Source organism: Nothobranchius furzeri, chromosome 17, assembly GCF_043380555.1.
Source record: "Nothobranchius furzeri strain GRZ-AD chromosome 17, NfurGRZ-RIMD1, whole genome shotgun sequence".
NCBI lineage: Eukaryota > Metazoa > Chordata > Actinopteri > Cyprinodontiformes > Nothobranchiidae > Nothobranchius > Nothobranchius furzeri.
This window is the reverse complement of record NC_091757.1, coordinates 22,906,558-22,925,362: the sequence shown is the minus strand read 5'-3', so window position 1 is coordinate 22,925,362 and position 18,805 is coordinate 22,906,558. Positions and strand designations below refer to the sequence as shown.

Sequence of the window (18,805 nt, the reverse complement as noted above, 5' to 3'; positions counted from 1 at the left end):
TTAGGAACAGCGACAAAGTCGCCGAGTTGGCAACACTGATTTCAGCTGTTAACTTTATTTTCTCTCTAAGTGTTTTTCTCCCCAGAAGAAGCTACAACGATGTTCTGCTGAGCTGTGGTGGCCTCATGGAGGGGGCCATCGACTAGCACACTGCTGCTAACCACTTAAACATTCTCCCTCTCCTGATAATAACTTTTTGCTTTCCTTGACGTTGGATGTGCTACTACTAGTTTACCCGTTTAATTATAGATCCACTAGGATAAATACAATAAAGTTTATCTCTCACCAAATAGAATATTTACTAAGACATCACAATAGAACTATAGACGCATTATTGTGTGTGTGTGTGTGTGTGTGTGTGCGTGCGTGCGTGCGTGCGTGTGTGTGTGTGTGTGTGTGTGTGTGTGTGTGTGTGTGTGTGTGTGTGTGTGTGTCTTCTCCATCCCCAGTGAGTCGTGGAGGATGGCTGCTTATACTGAGCCAGGATTCTCTGGAGGTTTCTTCCTGTTAAAAAGGAATTTTCCTCTCCACTGTCACTGCGTGCTTGCTTAGTATGAGGATTGCTGTATAGTCACTGACACTAGTCAGTGACTTGATGCAATTTGCTGGGTTCCTTATATAGGAAACATTATTTCTGATTGGCTTAATGAACTGACCTGAATTGGAATGTTTATTATGTGAAGTGCCTTGAGACAACTCTTGTCGTGATTTTGCGCTACATAAATAAACTTGAATTGAATTGAATTGAATTGAATGGAGGATGTGGGTGATGGGGCAGAGGGTCTGAGTTTGGAGTATCCAGACGTTCCCTGGAGGTGGGTTCATTGGGGGTATCTGGGGCTGGGGGACTGCTGCCCCCCTCTGGAGGTTTTTGGGTTGCCTCGGGGGTCGACTACTGGCAGTTGTGAGTGGGGCCCCTTGGGGGGTCCTGGCGGCAGTTGCATTGTCCCTGAGTAAGTCTGGGTGGGGGCCTTGGGGCTCGGGGTGTGGGGGCGGCAGGCCCAGTGTGGGGATCTGGGCGGGGCATTGGGGATGGGGTCCTGACTCGTAAGCTGCCGGGAAGAAGGCAGGAACAAGCGGCAATGCATGGCCCAGGCTCAAGGACCTCAGGTGGACCTTGGCTCCTCTGAAACAATAACAACTCTGTCCCATCATGGGGGAGGAGGATGTCCAAGAGGGGGAGGACCCAACCTTACCTGGATGTCTCATGTCTTACATATTCTGGAAGTTGTGCAAATGCAGGGATGGGAGTAGATATTCTGCTGGGGTGGGGCTGGGTTGGTGCCCTCGGACTCCGTGGGGCTCTGCGATGCTGCTGCTTTGGGCCCTGGTGAGATGGGCTGGGGTCTCTATGTCCTGGGGGGCATTTTGGGAACGGAGGTGCCTATTGGGGCCAAAGGGGGAGCTGGTTCCCTGGAGGGCTTAGGCCAACCAGCCATTCCTCCCCATCCCCATACATGTTTCTCCTCCTGCTCCTTCACATCATTACACAATCATACACATAGGACATTGGGGGGTGGGCAAGTTAGGGGTGTGGGTATGGATTCCATTTCAGTATTCTTGTGGCAGTCTGCCCCCCAATTTTATATTTGCACATTAAACACTTCCACCAACGACATTCCACGCAAACACACACTTAGGGCCTTGGGAGTGAGCACATTCAACAGCATTTGGCAAGGGGATTTCTCAGCCTCATCCCGAGTGCCGGTGCCCACTTCCAATTTTAAGCTGCACTTAGACACAGAGGGCTGCAGGGGGAAGTCGGGTTGTGTGGCGTAGGCCAGACGATGCATGCACTGCCCGCTCCCCACAGCCATGCAATACACCTCATCAACACGCACCAACGCTGTATTGGAGCAGGTGGAGGGAGACTAGGGGTCTTAGCACACCTCCGTTATCGTTCCGGCTGGAGGTTAGGAAGGGCAGCTGGCCATCTGGTTGGGGTCTGGGGTGGTGGGATGCTTTGCTCAGGGTTGGGTGGGGATGCTTGCTCATCATCACCCCAGCAGAAAGGGGCGAACTCTGGGAACCGGTGATGGTTGTACCCCTTGTGCAGCTGTACCGGGACCAGTTTGAATAGGGTGTGTATGGGGAGCATGAGTGGGGGTCTAGCGTGCATTTTTGCAAGTCTTAGGTTGTATGCGTATGTGTGAGCATGAGGGCAAGAGTGTGTGACTGTGTCTGTGAATGATTGTATATGTCAGGTGGGGTCTTGGACTCTCCCCCTCTCCTGGGACTTCTTGTGCTGCTACACATCTTTGCCTCCCCTCACCCTGCCACATCCTGGTTGCTGACTGGTGGGATCTGAGTCCCTGGGCTCTGTTGGCTCCCTGGCGGGGCTGGTCGCCCCTGGTTCCCGGGTCACTGACCGCCTGGGACAATCCTCTGCGCCTCTCGAGAGGGGGCTGGGGCTTTTCTGGTTACAGTCTCCCTGGGGTCCCTGCGCCCTGGGGCAGCTCCTGGATCTCTGGGACTTTATTAATCCCAGAGGGAAATTAGAGTTTCACTACACACAATTCTGAAATCAGACATACACACATAGACATAGACTCATGACAAGAATTAAACACGTCTTAAGGCTGTAGTTGGCACTTAATGCACTGTGATTTATTATCGTGTGATTGTTCAGTAAAACAATGTTGATTATAGATTTCCTCATCAGGTCGACGCAGTGATAGCTTGCTCCTGTTGTACTGTTGTGTGTTGTTTTTCTCTTTCTGCAGGTCTAGAAGCAGACTTGTTCATCATTGGTAATTTTTGTTGAACCCCCTTTCTCTTTCACCTCTGTCTCCATGTCTGGTCAGAATTACAAAGCATTCAAAAAAACAATAAAGTTTTAAGTATCAGGCGTGACATTAAAAGCAGACACTTTGATGCTCCACCTGAGAGTAAATCTGTAAGGCTTGTCACCAGCATTCAGACATAATTATGTTTGCTTCACAGCCAGACAGGACACGTGGGGGGGGGGGGGGGGGGGGGGATGTGATTTGGGGGGTGTTTGGCAATTTTGTCATATTACTTCTATAAAGGTATAGAATGCATTAAAGAGCATTTCCCAGTCAAAATTTATGAAAACAGTACAAATCTTTTTAGTAATTGTTATGTTGTGTTATGATTGTTTTACCAAACAATCCACCAAAATATAATATGATAATATATAAGCTAAGTGTGATGAAAAATCTAAATCCTAAATATTTAGCTTTGGCCCCAAAATGCCTTGATACAGCCCTGGGTGGGACGAAGTTTGAAAGGTGACATGAATTGTATTAAATATATAAATATTCCATGCTTATGTGGCATTAAGGATTGGCTAAATCTAAATTAAATGATCAATAAGATGTGATGTTCCATATAAATATGAAAAATCAATCTGATTGGTCTTTGAAAGTTTAATCAGAAGACTTTAGTTTCTTTGACTATTCAGGGAACACACACTTCTTATTAATCCAGACAGTCACGGATATAGTTTATAAAAATGCTCTTTAATTCTAATGTATGAATGAAATGATGGTTGTACAGGATGACAAATGATGAATGGAGTTATGGAGTGGAAGCTAGATGTTTTATCAGAACCTTTCTTAAGTATCTGAGAGAGTTTGTGGTGTCTGGGTTGTAAAACCTGTTTGGCTGTATGGTTTGATAAGTTTAAATTTATTTATAAAACCATCCGACAAATATGTGCCGATCTACAGACTCTTGTGTGAAGATTGCCAAGCAATTCAGGGTGTCAGGAGATTGAGATGGACACTGCCGATGGCGTGGACCTCTAGTCTGGGTTATCTTCAGGTGATGGCAGGAAGGTGGAGTGTCTATTTTGCATCTGAGGCTGTTTCGTGGCTCTTAAAAGAGCTGATGTGTCTGACATCCCTCGCAAGCGTTGCAGAGAGGCTTTGACCTTGGGGTAGAAAGAGAAGATGTTCCAAATGCTTGCTCACCGGTTTGGCCGGACCAGGAGGCAGAGGGAGAACCAAACAGATCAGGAAGTGATTCCTGTATTTATAAACTTTTGTTTACAAATTTGGCAAATCAGAATTTGACACGTTTATGAGGCGTTAAGAAAATACCTTAGAAACCTACCTAATAGGGATGTAACAAAATATCGATATGGCAATATATCGTGATATTTTTTTCCAGCAATATTATATCGATATTCAAAAGCCATGTATTGGAAATATCGATATGGCAACATATCGTGATATTGTTTCCTGCGATTATTACATCGTTTTTCAAAAGCCGTGTATCTAATTCTTGAAATAATTTACATGCAAACATTTGTGTATTTTCTTTTCATTTTGTGCAATTCATTCGCCACCCGCTAGTTGGCAGCAGTGTGCAACGGGTTTTGTGTCCACCATTGAAATGTAAATCCCTCCATCATCGTTCAGATACCTCATGTTAAACATGTTACGTATCAGTTTGGACTGTTTATTGAACAATCTTACAATAAATTATGTTAAAAAAATTGCTTGTAACGTCTGACTGAATGTATCGCAATACATCGTGATATATCGTATCGTCTCCCCTGTATCGTGATATGTGTCGTATCGCCAGAATTTCAAAAATACACATCCCTGCTACCTATCCATAATATTAATCTTCAGATGTATGAGAATACTGATAGATGAACTTGTTAAATTAACAAATACTGATTTGGTGTCATTTAAGATCTGAAATGAATCCCTGCAGGAAAAACATTCATTTTAGCACATCATTGATTAATGCACACATTATTCAGACACTTTAGGATTCAATAAGAGATGATTAAATGACTCTTATGCAATTATCACATTTTAAAAAGTCATTTATCGTTCAAAGAAGATGAACTTTATTCAGAGTGAAAGCGCATAAAGTCTCATCTTCAGCATGACTTTGTCTTCCAGCTCTTATCATGACTAACTTATTCAGCTGCAAGGTCATAGATCCTTGCTTTTCTTGTTTGGAGGCCAGACTGATGTAATGCATCCTTGGATGTGTGATGCAGTTTGTGTCTGCAAATTATAACGTTAAATTCTGGCCATTTTGATGAAATACCGGTACTTGACCTTTGGGTACGCTTCACTTCTATATTATTGCTTTATCAAGTTAAAGTGTGTAGAGGGATGAATCTACCCACGTTTTCCTTGTCAGTGATTTTTTGTTTTCTTCATTTTATTTGACTTTTTTCCTGTTTTGTCTCTCATCTTTCTGCATCTCCTCTCAATTCTCCAGAAAAACTGCTGCCTGGCTTCTACTTTTTTCACTTCATGACTACTCCAGGGCAGCAGCAGCTCAACAGGTTGAGCGGGTTGTCCAGTAATCGGAAGGTTGCAGGTTCAATCCCGGCTCTGGACAGAGAATTCTGCTGTTGGGTCCTTGGGCAAGACACTTAACCCACCTTGCCTGCTGGTGGTGGTCGGAGGGATCGATGGCGCCTGTGCTCGGCAGTCTTGCCTCTGTCAGTGTGCCCCAGGGCAGCTGTGGCTACATCGTAGCTCATCACCATCAGTGTGTGATACACTGTAGTGTAAAGCGCTTTGGAGTCCTTACTCTGAGAGGCAGTACACAAGTGTGGGTGATTTATTATTTATGAGTTACTTTTGAACTAAGCAAATCAAATGGATCTACCAACCGCAGCATGAGCGTAGTGCGCACTGCAGCCGCGTCAGTGCCAAGTCACCGAACCACAGGTGATTAGATCTGCTGCAGCGGAGCGTGTCAGGCATCAATAAAAGACAGAAAGTACCTATGAGCCAGGGGTGATTCTAGCATCAAAGGTTTAGGGGTGCTGGGGTGCAGTCATGTAGTCAAATTTCATTATGTTTTACAGTTCCTATAGTAGGTGTAGCTAACATTTCCTTAACAGAAGTTGAATGATTGCACCAGAAGGAGTTTAGTATATTTTAGTTGACTAAAGAAAATTCAAAACAAATTGAACCAATGCATTGTAACTAAAGTTAAAAATAATTTTAGTCAAAGACAAAGGCTAAAACTTAATTACATTATTTTGTCTAAATTAACACTCATTACCACAAATAACTCAAGTCTGGAGAAGTTCCGATGTGTGGTGGAGTTGTTAATGCTAACATTAGCTTCTACTAGCAGAGACATACTCTGCTGTTTCCTGGAAGCTAAACCAACAACAGCCTTCCCCGTCATGAGTCCAGATGGGTGAGTCCATGAATGTTAGTGACAGTGTGACATAGATCTGTCAGGATTTACTAATCGTAGAGTTTCACCGTCTGTTTTCTATCAGAAGCTGATGCGGGAGATAGGTGTAGGAGACTATTTTCATGTTTAGCCTGTATGAAACAGAGTGGCCGATTTTTATGACAAAAAAATTAACACAAGTAAAAAACTGTTTCTCAGTTTTAATTATTAATTTATTTTTTTTACCGTGTCCTGTCTGACTGTGAAGCAAGCAGAATTGATGTCTGAATGCTGGTGACAAGCCTTACAGATTTACTCTCAGGTGGAGCATCAAAGCGTTTGCTTTTAATGTCACGCCTGATACTTAAAACTTTATTGTTATTGTTTTTGAATGCTTTGTAATTCTGACCAGACACGGAGTCAGAGGTGAAAGAGAAAGGAAAAGACAAAAGGTGGGGGGGAGGCTTTTTCTAGACCTGCAGAAAGAGAAAAACAAACAAAAAAGGGACACACAACAATACATAAGGAGCAAACTATCACTGCGTCAACTTGATGGGGAAATATAAAGACATTGTTTAACTGAACAATCATGATAATAAATCACAGTGCATTTAGTGCCAACCATAGCCTTCAGACATGTGTTGAACGTGCCCAAGCCCATACCTATGTGAGCACCTGTGTGTGTACACGTGCTTGTTTATGTAAGGTTTCTCTATAGGAGCGTCCAATAGAGAGTGTGAGAGGCCACAGATCTGCCCCCCAAAGATGTGCAGGAGATGGAGGGAGCTCCAAGTCCCAGAGATCCAGGAGCTGCCCCAGAGCACAGGGACCCCAGGGAGACTGTAACCAGAAAAGCCCCCGCCCCCTCTCGAGAGGCGCAGAGGATCGCCCCGGGGGTCACAACCAGCAGCCAGCAGAGTCCCAGGAGATATCAGCGGCAAGCCCACAGGCCCGCCCACAGCCTCCCACCCCCAAGCCGGCCGAGCCCGGGACCCAGCGCCCCGGGACCCAGGGGCGACCAGCCCCGCCAGGGACCCAGCAGAGCCCAGGGACTCAGATCCCACCAGGCAGCCACCGGGATCAATCGCCAAAAATCTTAAAGCCCCTGACCCGGGAGCCACGAACACTCAGGCAGACCAAGGCACCACACCCCACACCAGGCGGCCAGATCTCCCTCCTAGCCTAGAGAAACTGTTTCTCAGTTAGCAGTTTTCCACATCAGTGTGCTGAACTTGACCTTCACCTGGAACACTGTGAGGATTGCTGCTGGGAATGTGTCAAAGTTGGTTGTTGGTGTTTCGTCATCAAAATTAAATCTGCAGGGAGAAAACAAGGACAGTTAGGCTCACCCACAGCCACCATCATCCCACTGATAGGAGTGGTTATCAGCATCACAGCACACTCTAAACATCTGCTCATAGCTTCAGATAAGCAACACATCTGTGCACTGCATAAAATGAGAGCTCAGCAACTAGAAATAAAAAACCTAACTGTTATTTATCCATTTGACCGGATATCAAACAGCAACTGTATTTCAATCTAATAATGGTTGCTAGGTTTTAGCTTCTTCGGTGTGATCATTAATCAGCTTAAGTGTCATCCTGTAAAGGTTTCCTCTGACCCAGAGTCCACTGAGCCCAAGGATGCTCGAGCCCCGTTTGAGTGAAAGTCACTCATGCATACACCACAACACATCTCGGTAGCTCTGGTCAGTCAGTACCTGCATTCCTAACAAACCACGGCACAAATGACTCACTGGCCCCCGAAGAGCTGCATGCCCAGCAGAGCAAAGACGACGATGAAGAGGAAGAGCAGGAACAACAAACTGATGATGGACTTCATTGAGTTGAGCAGTGAAACCACCAGGTTCCTCAGAGAGTTCCAGTACCTACAGAGACAGGCGTGTGAATGCGTTGCATGTGTGTGCTCTGACCAGTGCACACACAAGCAGTCACTGTGACTCACTTGGTGACTTTGAAGATCCGCAACAGCCTTAGTGCTCGAAGGACACTGATCCCAAAGGAGGCTCCAGGTTTTATTGCAGCCCAGATCACCTCAAAAATACTGCCAATAATGACCTGTAAACAAACTGATTACTGCTGCAGGAACAGGTACTTACAGTCCATGACTACGGCAACATGCACCCAGGTTCACATGGATGTGGCTGAAGGGAAATTCGACTCACCCCAAAGTCAAAGCAGTTAAACGAGGAGTGAAAATAGTTCTGGGGTCCCAGGCCGTACATTTTCATGGACATCTCAACCAGGAACAAGCCCAAGAAAACAAACTCAGCCAGATCTTTCCAAGAAAGATAACAAGCAAACAAAAGCACAGCAAAGAAATTGGTGATTTAATAAGTCATTTCATTTCCTCACCCAAGCGTGTGTCCGCCAGGCTGACGAGGAACAGGCTACAGAGGCAGCTAGTAGCAAGAACACACTTCCATAGTTTCAACCCTTTTACATGAATCCAGCTAAACAGAGCTTTGGTTCCAAAGACAATACGGCAATGAGAAAAATGCTTCATTATCATCCATCTGTCCATCCGCTTACCCGGAGTCGGGTCGCGGGGGCAGCAGCGTAAGCCAAGAGGCCCAGACTCCCCTCTCCCCAGACTCAGGCCAGCTTCTCCGGAGGAATCCGAAGGCCTTCCGTGGCCAGCCGAGAGACAGTCTCTCCAGCGTGTCCTGGATCTTCCTAGAGGTCTCCTCCTGGTTGGACATACCTGGAAACCTCACCAGGGAGGAATCCTAACCACATGCCTGAGCCACCTCATCTGGCTCTTCTTGATGTGGAGGAGCAGCTGATGAACTCTGAACCGCTCCCGGAAGACTGAGCTTCTCATGGGTATCCGCAACCTTGTTCTTTTGGTCACAACTCAAAGCTTGTGACCACAGGTGAGAGTAGGAACATGGATCAGCCGGTAAATCGAGAGCTTCGCCTTCGGGCTCAGCTCTCTCTTCACCTCGACAGGCCGGTACAACGCCCGCATCACTGCAGACGCAGCAGCATTCTACCTGTCGATCTCCCACTCCATCCCTCCCTCACTTATGAACAAGACCCTGGGATACTTAACCTCCTCCACTTGGGGCAGGACCTGACCCGGGGAAGGCATTCTACCCTTTTCTGACTTAAAACCATGGTCTCGGATTTAGTGGAGATGATTCTCATCCCAGCTGCTTCACACTTGACTGCAAACCGCTCCAGTGAGAGCTGCAGCTCACGTTCTGATCAAGCCAACAGGACCACATCATCTGCAGAGACCTGATCCTTAGACCATGAAAATGGATCCCCTCAACACCTCGGTTGTACCTAGAAGCCTTGTCCATAAGTTATGAACAGAGTCGGTGACAAAGGGCAGCCTTGGCGGAGTCCTGGAGGGTGTGACCAACCAATCTACCCTGACCCGTTGCTCACACATCAGCAGGTACATGGCCTGTGTTTGATATAGAGCTTTCTAGAGTCCTAGAGCCCCCCAAGGCACTTCACAACACAATCAGTCATTCACACGCTAGTGGTGATGAGCTACACTACAGCAACAGCTGCCTTGGGGCTGCTGATCACAGGCGCCACCGGTCCCTCTGACCACCACAGCGGGCAGGGCAGGTTAAGTGTCTTGCCCAAGGACACAACAGCAGCATTCTCTTTCTGGAGCTGGGATCAATCCTACAACCCTCCGATTACTGGACAACCCGCTCTACCTGCTGGGCTACTGCTGCCCAGGTGGATGCTTGATTCCTACAGCTCAGTGGGTCTCCTTTACTCCACCTTCCTCCACCACATTTTAATGGCTTTGCTTTAAAAGAGCTTCACAGTTAAAAAGAAAATCTCCCTTTAGGAAATGTTTTTCATCTGTTTTTGTAAACACACAGAACGTGCACATGCTCCCAGAGAAAAGCATAGCAGAGCCTGTAGACAGCAGCAGCGGTACTCACGTAGGGCGTACGTCAAGCCCTCGGGCTGGTCGTAGTGCACTATGGCTACACACAGTGTGTTGAGGCCAACCAGACACAGCACAGTCCAGTAGAAAGTCTGGGACTTGACCAGATGGCGGATGGTGAAGCGAATTCTCTTCTCTTTCCTCCTTAAGTAAGACGAGCTCTCCATCTTGCTCTTCACACTGGCTCGTGCAAACGGTGACTCTTGAGGAGCAGTTGGAAAGAAACACAAATTGGAAGTAAAGATTTTATGTCTAAAATGGATGAAGCTATCAAAAGCAGACAATGAAATATTTGGACAGTTTGATGCAAAGCGATGCACTCATCTGTCTGAGGCTGCACACCTCCCTGCACGTGTTGAGTAACAGCAGAGGGAAATCCAACATCAGTAACACTTAGGTGCTAAAAACATTTTCATTTCATGGACTTTCAACTGAAGCCTTGGTCATGAGTACATATGTTACAGTCCAAGTTCACTTGTTTTTTCAACACACCTACAGTGGTCTCAAGCATTACTGAATGTATAGTGAGTCAAGCTCTGTGGGAAAAAAAGCTCTGGCGCTCCTGTTTTAGGAACTGTGAGCTCAGTCAGGGTCTGGGATCCAGGACTGTTCATATTAACCTTTTCCTTAGTTTATTCCATTTAAGTCTGCAGGCTGGCCTCTGGAGAGCGCCATGGTGACGCTTCTGCAGTTCTCTGATGAACTTAGCAGGTGTGCAAGCTGCACACCTGCTAAGTTCATCACACAATCTACTAAAGGGGTTAAAAGGATCGGGAAGCCACACACACATTGCCAGAGTGTTGCACCTTGGGGAAACCTCAAGCCCCTGAGTTCTCAGTCTAAAGTCTGCTATTTTTACAGTTAGCCTGCATGTTAAAACATATGGATGATCTCCAAAATTGGCACGGAGTGATGGCATGAGCGCATCTCTGAGAAGGTGGGCAGCCCAAAAGGTGTGTAGTGTGGAAGCCCCTCAAGAGTACAAAGCCCAACACACCAACCTGTACACGGCCAAAATCAATTACAAGAGATCCAATGCCTCAATGCCTCACTCATGGATCACTGAATGCTCGGAGCTGTACAACATCAACAGGATGCTGAGAGCCTTAATTGCAAACTGAGTGGGGCTGTTGAAAACCACCCTTGAGGTCAACTGCACAAGTCTCCATCAAATGTGGCATATCCCAAGGAGACGTTCTGTCCCCACTGCTATTCTGCATAGGTCTGAACCCCCTCAGCCAAGTACTCAACACGACTGGCTATGGATACCGACTCAGGAATGGAACCATCATCAGCCACCTTCCCAACATGAATGACATAAAGCTGTACGCCACGAATGAGCGAGACATCGACTCACTGATCCACACCACCAGGATCTACAGCACTGATATCGGAATGTCACTGGGACTTGAGAAGTTTGGTCGGATGGTAACAAATAAAGAGAAGGTAATCCAAACAGAAGAGGTCTCACTCCCAGAAGGAACCTTAGCAGACATTGAGGACAACTACAGGTACCTCGGTACCCCACAAGCAAATGGCAACCTTGATGAAGCAAAAGAGCCACAGCCAAATACCTACAACAAGTAAGGCAAGTCCTACGAAGTCAGCTCAATGGCAAGAACAGGATCTGGGCAATAAACAGCTACACCCTGCCAGTAATCAGATACCCTGCAGGAATAAAAAGCTGGCCAAAGGAAGACAAACAGACCACAGGTGGCAAGGCATAAGGAAGCTCCTAACCATGCATGAAAACAAGGGAGCTTTATTTATAGAGCACACTTCACACTCAGGGCCATTTCAATGTGCTTTCCAATTAGTAGCTAAAAGCAGCTTCAGCCCGTTTGGTTCTGACCCAAGGTCCTACCAGCTGACTACTTCCTCAGGATCTCAGAGCCCTGCTGGGCGTAGATACCTGAAGAAGAGCTGACATGTTTTCTGGCCCCATGCCATTGAGTGATTATAAACTATCAGAAGCACTTTGACCTCAATGCTGTAGTTTACTGGTAACCAGTGTAGACATGCCGGAACAGGAGTGATGTGCTCGGTTCTCTTGGTTCGTGTTTAGACTCTAGCAGCAGACATGAGACCTCTTAGTCGTGCTGTTTCATGAAGATGATAAAACGCTGATCTAGTTCTAGCCTTAACGTGACCAGTGAAGCTCAGGTCTGAGTCAGTTATGACACCAAGAGTTCTAACCTGGGTCTTTATTCCTCTGGAGCCAAGTTGAGCAGTAACCTCTATCCCATCCTTCTGATTTCCGAAGACTCCAAACGCTGACAGAGTGAGTCTAGGGGGCCACAGTCACTTGGGTTCCATCTCAACTCCAGCACCCTGAGAGTGTACACTAGCCCTAAGGAAGGAGGCTGAGGACTAGTGAGTGTGAGAGCTATTGTCCAGGATGAAACATCCAGAATCCATGAGTACATCAAGGAAAAGGCCCCAACAGATAATATGTTCAGTGAATGTCTCCGACAATGGTGAACAGAGGAGGAGACACTGGAAATACCATGGTGGGAGGACAAACCCCTACATGGGATGTACCACAGACGGGTTACTGAGGTGGCTGATATGAAGAAATCCTGCCGATGGCTAGAAGGAGCTGGTCTGAAGGACAGCACAGAGGCACTCATCATGGCTGCACAGGAACAGGCCCTGAACACCAGAGCAACAGAGGCCAAGATCTACCACACCAGACATGGTGGCATCCATGCATGCTCATCATGCAAGACTCCATTGCTGAACAAAATGCTTGTTGAGGCTGGGTAAAGCCTGTGGGTCACTGTGAGACTAGAGTAAGGTCAGATGAAAGCAAATTTGAACTTTTCAGCAGTCATCCTCCACACCATGTTTGGAGAAGAAATGGTTCTACCCACCACCCCAAGAACACCATACCAACAGTTAGGTGTGGGGGAGGAAGTATGATGCGAGGGGTTGATTTCCACCAAGGGGTACCGGCAGAATTCATATTATTGAAGGCAGGATGGAGATATGTATCGAGACATCCTGGATAAACATCTGCTGCTATCTACCAGAACGCTGAAAATGAAAACAGGGGGCACTTTTCAGCAAGACGAACTGGTTTCAAAGACAGAAAATCAAATTGCTTGAATGGCCCAAGTCAATCACCTCACTTACACCCCATAGAACATCTATGGAGAGAACTGAAGATCAAAGTTCATAAAAGAGGCCCAAGGAACCTTCAAGATTTTAAGCGCATTTGTGTGGAAGAATGAGGCAGAATCACTCCAGAGCAACACAGACGACTGGTCTCTCCATACAAGAGATGTCTAGAAGCTGTGGCCACCAACAAAGGCTTTTCCACAAACTAACAAATCAAGTGAGTTTACTACTTATTTCCTTCGTCATTTCACTTTTTTTATTGCGACTCTACTTGTAAACTTAAATGTTCGGATTTCGTTGCATGACTTCAATAGGTGGCGTGATGGAAACATCTGGTGGAAATATGTCAATAGCCCACTTAGAAAGGCTGTCGTGTCACATTTATTCTCCTCGCTGCGTGTGTGCATGTGTGTGTGCGTGTGTGTGTGTGTGTGTGTGTGTGTGTGTGTGATTTCCTCATGCCTATGGTCAAAGTCGCTGCATAAACCTGTTTCCTGATGAAATATCCATGCAGAAGTGAGAGGAGAGACGGGCCAGCCTCTGCTCTCGTGGAGCCGCCCCGCACGCATCGTTTATAGTCGTAGGGAGAAGGGTGTCGCTGCAGACCCGGAGCCCGCGGTTTCAGGCCGACTGTTACTTCAGGCTTGTATTGTTTTTGAGACAGCGCCGCCCACTGTGTGATAGCGTTCCAAGGTGGAGGACGATCAGAGCGTAAGTACATTTGAAGCACATTTGTTTTCTACCAAACTTTCAAAACTACATTTAATTGTGGAGTTAAGTTGACAACAAAATGAAGGTTTTCTTGTGTTTAGTTTCAAGTGAGTTGATGTGTTTATCACCTAATGTAGGCTAAGCTAGGAGCTAACTTAGCATAGTGGAAATGGCTGGTGTGAACTGCACCTAGTAGTTAGATTGTACTGTTCACACTTAGACAAATAAAGAACATATTAAACTAATTGTGGATGATGAGAAAGAAAAGGTTACAGGCCAACTTTTCCATAAAAGAAATAAACTCGTTACTTTAGGCTAACGGTTATTTTCATCACACAAAGGTAAAGGTTACAGAAAGGAGCTCTGTTCAGATAGTTATGTTATCAATGTGAATATAAACTACACAGTGTCTGCTGCAGAACATAATAGTTCACACTGTGATACCTATACCTATTAAAGAAAAGTCCTCAATATCTGTCTATTACCTGCAGACCCCCCCCCCCCACACACACACACACACACACACACACACCAGCTTAAATACACTAACTTTATAAAATAAACATGTTTTAAATGTACTGATCATTTCAGAGGTCTACAGTATTTGATTTACATTTAGTCTCTAAGATGAATTAAGTGAAACTTTATTGATCCCAATAGAAAATCAATGTCTGGCAGCTCCTCCAGAACTTAAAATCCTGATGGCTGCAGAGATGAGAAATGTGCTGATATTTCAGTCCTACATTGGATTGAGGAGCCATGTAGCACCACTCTGTCTTGTGTGTAACACCAAAAAAACGATATTTCACTTAGATGGAACAAGACCGGTGAATTATTTAATAGTTAGATGTAATGCTCTACAAGCAATACAATCCTTTAATGTTGCTTCAATAAAATTCTGATAAGTTTTAATTTCTAATAAAAACGTTACACATGTAATGGGATTTAAAGGCATGTTTTGAATCTACAATTGCAATAAACACTCACCCTTAGAGGGCGCTGTCTCAAACACAGTAGAAGCCTGAGTCAGCAGTCGGCCTGAAACTGCAGTCTCCGGGTCTGCAGCGATCCACAGTTGATCACAGGCTGTCCAAGGAAGATTCTGTCTTCCTCTCCTCTGATTGGCTAGAAGGACTCAACTATGGTTGGCAATTTCAGTTAGAAGCCAATCACCTTCCCCTGCTAAGTGCAGACTGCCCTTCTGCCACCAACAGAAGAGCTGTTTTGGAGAGTTTTGTAAAGAAACGATGAACGTAGCTTTATAATAACCATTCTGTCCTGTTTAGCAAAATAAACTCTGATGTTTCTTAAAGGGACTATAAGGAAGTTTAACAACCAATACGTGTACAGAAATGTAAAATGTCTTCCTCACACATTCTCCTGCAATGCCCTGGTCCTGTAGAATGATCCCTGGCATTTTTACTGTGATTGCCTCTGTGTTGTGTAAAATCACAGTGCACTTCCCCAGTGCCTTGCTGAGGCAGCCTAATGCGTTGTAACATGAGGAAGTATGGTTTTCTGTGCCAAAGGTCGTATTTGCCCGGCTGGGTCAAAGCTGGGTCACGCAGCACCTTCACCCACAGATTAAGACCTGAGCCGACAGCAAGTCTGAAGAATTCCACAACAATCCAACACCTGCAGCTTCAGAAGAAGGACTTCAACCCACAGTCTAGTCATAATAAAACAGAGTCTTAAACTTCCTTTTCTTTATTTTAAACGTTAAATAATCATTTTATCATTTTGCTCATTATAAATGTATTTTAATCAAATGAATGATTATTATGCTTTGGGTAATCATAATGAACTATAATGAATCAGTACTTAATTAAATAATGTTTTTGAAGATGTTTAGTGATGACCTTCACACCCGCTCACACAGGTCTGGATTCACAGTAACTCCAAAACACTTTTTCTCTGACGCACAACAAGTTTGCTTTGGGAAGAGAAGTGGTTTTTGGTAAGTTAGTCAGAACGAGATTGAGAACGAAAGAGAGCGGACGTGCGGAACAAACGCCAACGGGGAAAGGAGCCCTGCCCCCCCCCCCCCCCCCCACGCTATTTCTGTCAAGCCAGACAGAATAGCTGAAATGCAACCAGCAGTCAGGGGCGTGTCCAGGGAGTGGCCTGGAGTAGCACATGCCACCCTTGGAATCTGATTGGCCACCCCAGGTGCCACCACACTAAATTACCTTTAAATAGGCTTTTCATTGTCCACAAAAGGCTTGGGGGTAAAACAAAAAAAGCATAACCATTGGTGCCACCCTTGCACAAAGCTGTGCCTCACCTGGGCCACCCCATTTTAAAAGATCTGGACACGCCCCTGCCAGCAGTTCAGCTTTAGTGACACGGGGATGGTTATATCGTGAGACACCCAATCCCAGTTGCTCGGTGCACCAGCGTGCACCATTATTATCACCATCTAGATTGAGAGAAAACACAATGGAGGAGTGGAGAAGGGGGAAAAGCTGGTACTGCACAAACGTGACAGAGTCTGTGAGGAGGAGGAGAGCAGGAGCTCTGAGCCACGTCACTTAATACTGGTCCAATTTGTTTTACACATCAAAGCAATCTGGGCTATTTTAATCATAACAATTAATCATTTAACTAATAACATCTTTGTAGGGGAGAAGGGCTGATGCTTCCAAAGCAGCCAGGAGCTTGATAGTAGGAACATTTCTAGGCTGCGTGTCTGCATCAGAGTTCATTGTTACTCTCATTTATTAGAATGGTGTAGAACAGTCTAAAGCTGTAAATGGCACGTGCACGGGACGGACTCCGCTGTTGTTTTCGTTCAGGAGTGTGCACGTACAGCATGCATGCCTCATGCACGCGCTTACTACTGCAGCTGCAGTTACGCATTTGGCCTCAGGGGCAGTTGTGAGCATACAAATGTCAAACTCCCTACAGTCCCTTTAAAACAGTGAAAAACATAAAATGAGAACTTATAATAATGTGTGTTGCATTCATCACATTGGTGGACTTAATATCTCTTGGACCTCAATCATGGAGGTTATCTTACTGAATAGGATAAACGTATACCTGCGTATGGATTATAATGAAACTGCCCTACTTTAGCCAGCAGGTCTATTTCTCTTCTAGAATAAGGAAAACTGCTGAAAATAGGTCTAACTCATAATCAGCTTGGAGTTAATTTAGATTAAATGAGAGACATTTGAACAGATGATGAGAGATGTACTCTAACTTGTAAACAGCCTTAACTTATTAAAGTGAAGACAAAAGATGGCCTAATATTAAGTATTAAGATAACTCCTATGCTTAGAGCCTACAGATATCAAGTCCATCTAACAGTGTGATGAATGCTCAGAGACGAGAGCTGCCTCCATTCTCACGGCTGTCTGTCTTCATACCTACATATGTTTTACTTCACGTACTGCACAGGATGGCGTTCTACAGTCGGTTTAACATGTGATGACTGAGAGTGACACCTTTAGTCTTTCTGAGTGGCCATGAACACGCAGTGAAAAAGCACCGGCAGTACCCTGCCTGACTGATAGGGGCAGTGCTGAGCCACAGACACCAGTGCAAACTGGCTGCTCTTCTACACAGGGTGGGGGTGTGGCGCCCATAGGTCCGTAAGGGTGAGCTAGCTTGAATTTATTCTGAGTAAATGGAAGGTTTATGGCTCAAACCTGAAGGATTTATGTCAACTGGATTTTCAGTAAGGACAGGACATTTTAGAGCCGTGGTTCTCAACCATTTTTGACTCATGGACCCTCTGAGCCCTCTCAGTCAATCGTGTTGATGATTCCCCAAAAGTAGAATGTACAACTGAGTATTACATTTAAATAATTTCATTAAATGTCCTTAACACTGAACCACTTCCTGTCTGGCACAGGTGACTTCTCTAACTTTAACAATCTTCATGCAGGGTTCCACGTAAAACCTCTCTGGAGCTCTGCGTCCGCACCGCAGCTGGTGTAAATGCTCTGATTGGAGGGAAAATGACTGTAAGTTCAGTGAACTTCAAATCCTTCATTCAGGAGGAAATAACCACCACAAATCCGGTCGCACGGTAAGTAGCAGCTACGCTGGGGGGGGGATGTCATATGTGCAGTGTGCCGACATCTGATTTGAAGTCATAGAAATTACAAATTTTTACAAGCTCTCAAAGTGCATGACTGGTGTGGACGAAACACATCATTACTGTTTCATTTCTATTGAAGCAGGACGGGGTGGGAGACCATAAGAGTTGTCTTCATCTCACTCCTGTTCTATTGCCGTGGAAAGTAGTACTGTTGTGTTAAGTTGTTGTGGCATTTTTTGATGTTTTTTTTAACATCGCCGTGAAAACGGAATAAATGTTCTAATAAAAAAATAATAAAAAGAAAAAACATTTACAGTGAAGTACAACACATCCAGGGCCTGGAGCAAAGCGGACTGGAAGACAGCTCTTTTAGCTCCGGTGACTTGTGTTCAGGTTTCGTTCTTCTGGGGACTCATGAGCCGACTGGAAAGGGAGGAGTCATAGGCTCCCTGTACATTTGGACTAGAACAGAGAGAGAACGAGTACAGTACTGATATGTGATGAAGTTCATCCTCACCAACAGATGAGATGTTGGTGAAGTGGTCTTCCCCTTCTTCCGCATTGATGAGGTCGTTTTTACTCTTCTTTGTTCTTTTCAGAACTACAAACAACAAGTAAAACAACATCAGGTGTTTGTGCTTTTCTCTTCAGTCTGCCTCCACCACTTCTCACTGACCCACTGCATTTTAGATCCGTTTTCAAAAATGTCCCTCCAAGCTGGGGGGTCCAGTCCCACCCAGAGGGCCACTACCCAGCATGTTTCACTTCCAACACACCTGATTCAATAGCTGAATCACCTGTACAGCTGGATCAAGCTCTGCAGAGGCCTGGTAATCACCAGGCTCATTTATAAAGCTGGCTCAA

At 45.5% G+C, this 18,805-nt stretch overlaps 1 protein-coding gene across 1 annotated transcript in view; it reads right to left on the bottom strand.

The window, feature by feature from the left end:
* The window catches only part of LOC107397069 (voltage-dependent N-type calcium channel subunit alpha-1B), a gene marked incomplete in the record, with an annotated part of 226,962 nt that overhangs the window by 138,811 nt on the left and 69,346 nt on the right, over window positions 1-18,805 (bottom strand). The window contains 6 exon segments of the mRNA XM_070546318.1: window positions 7,370-7,442; window positions 7,883-8,014; window positions 8,092-8,204; window positions 8,312-8,424; window positions 10,061-10,267; window positions 18,459-18,542. Coding sequence (XP_070402419.1) covers window positions 7,370-7,442; window positions 7,883-8,014; window positions 8,092-8,204; window positions 8,312-8,424; window positions 10,061-10,267; window positions 18,459-18,542 — 722 coding nt within the window.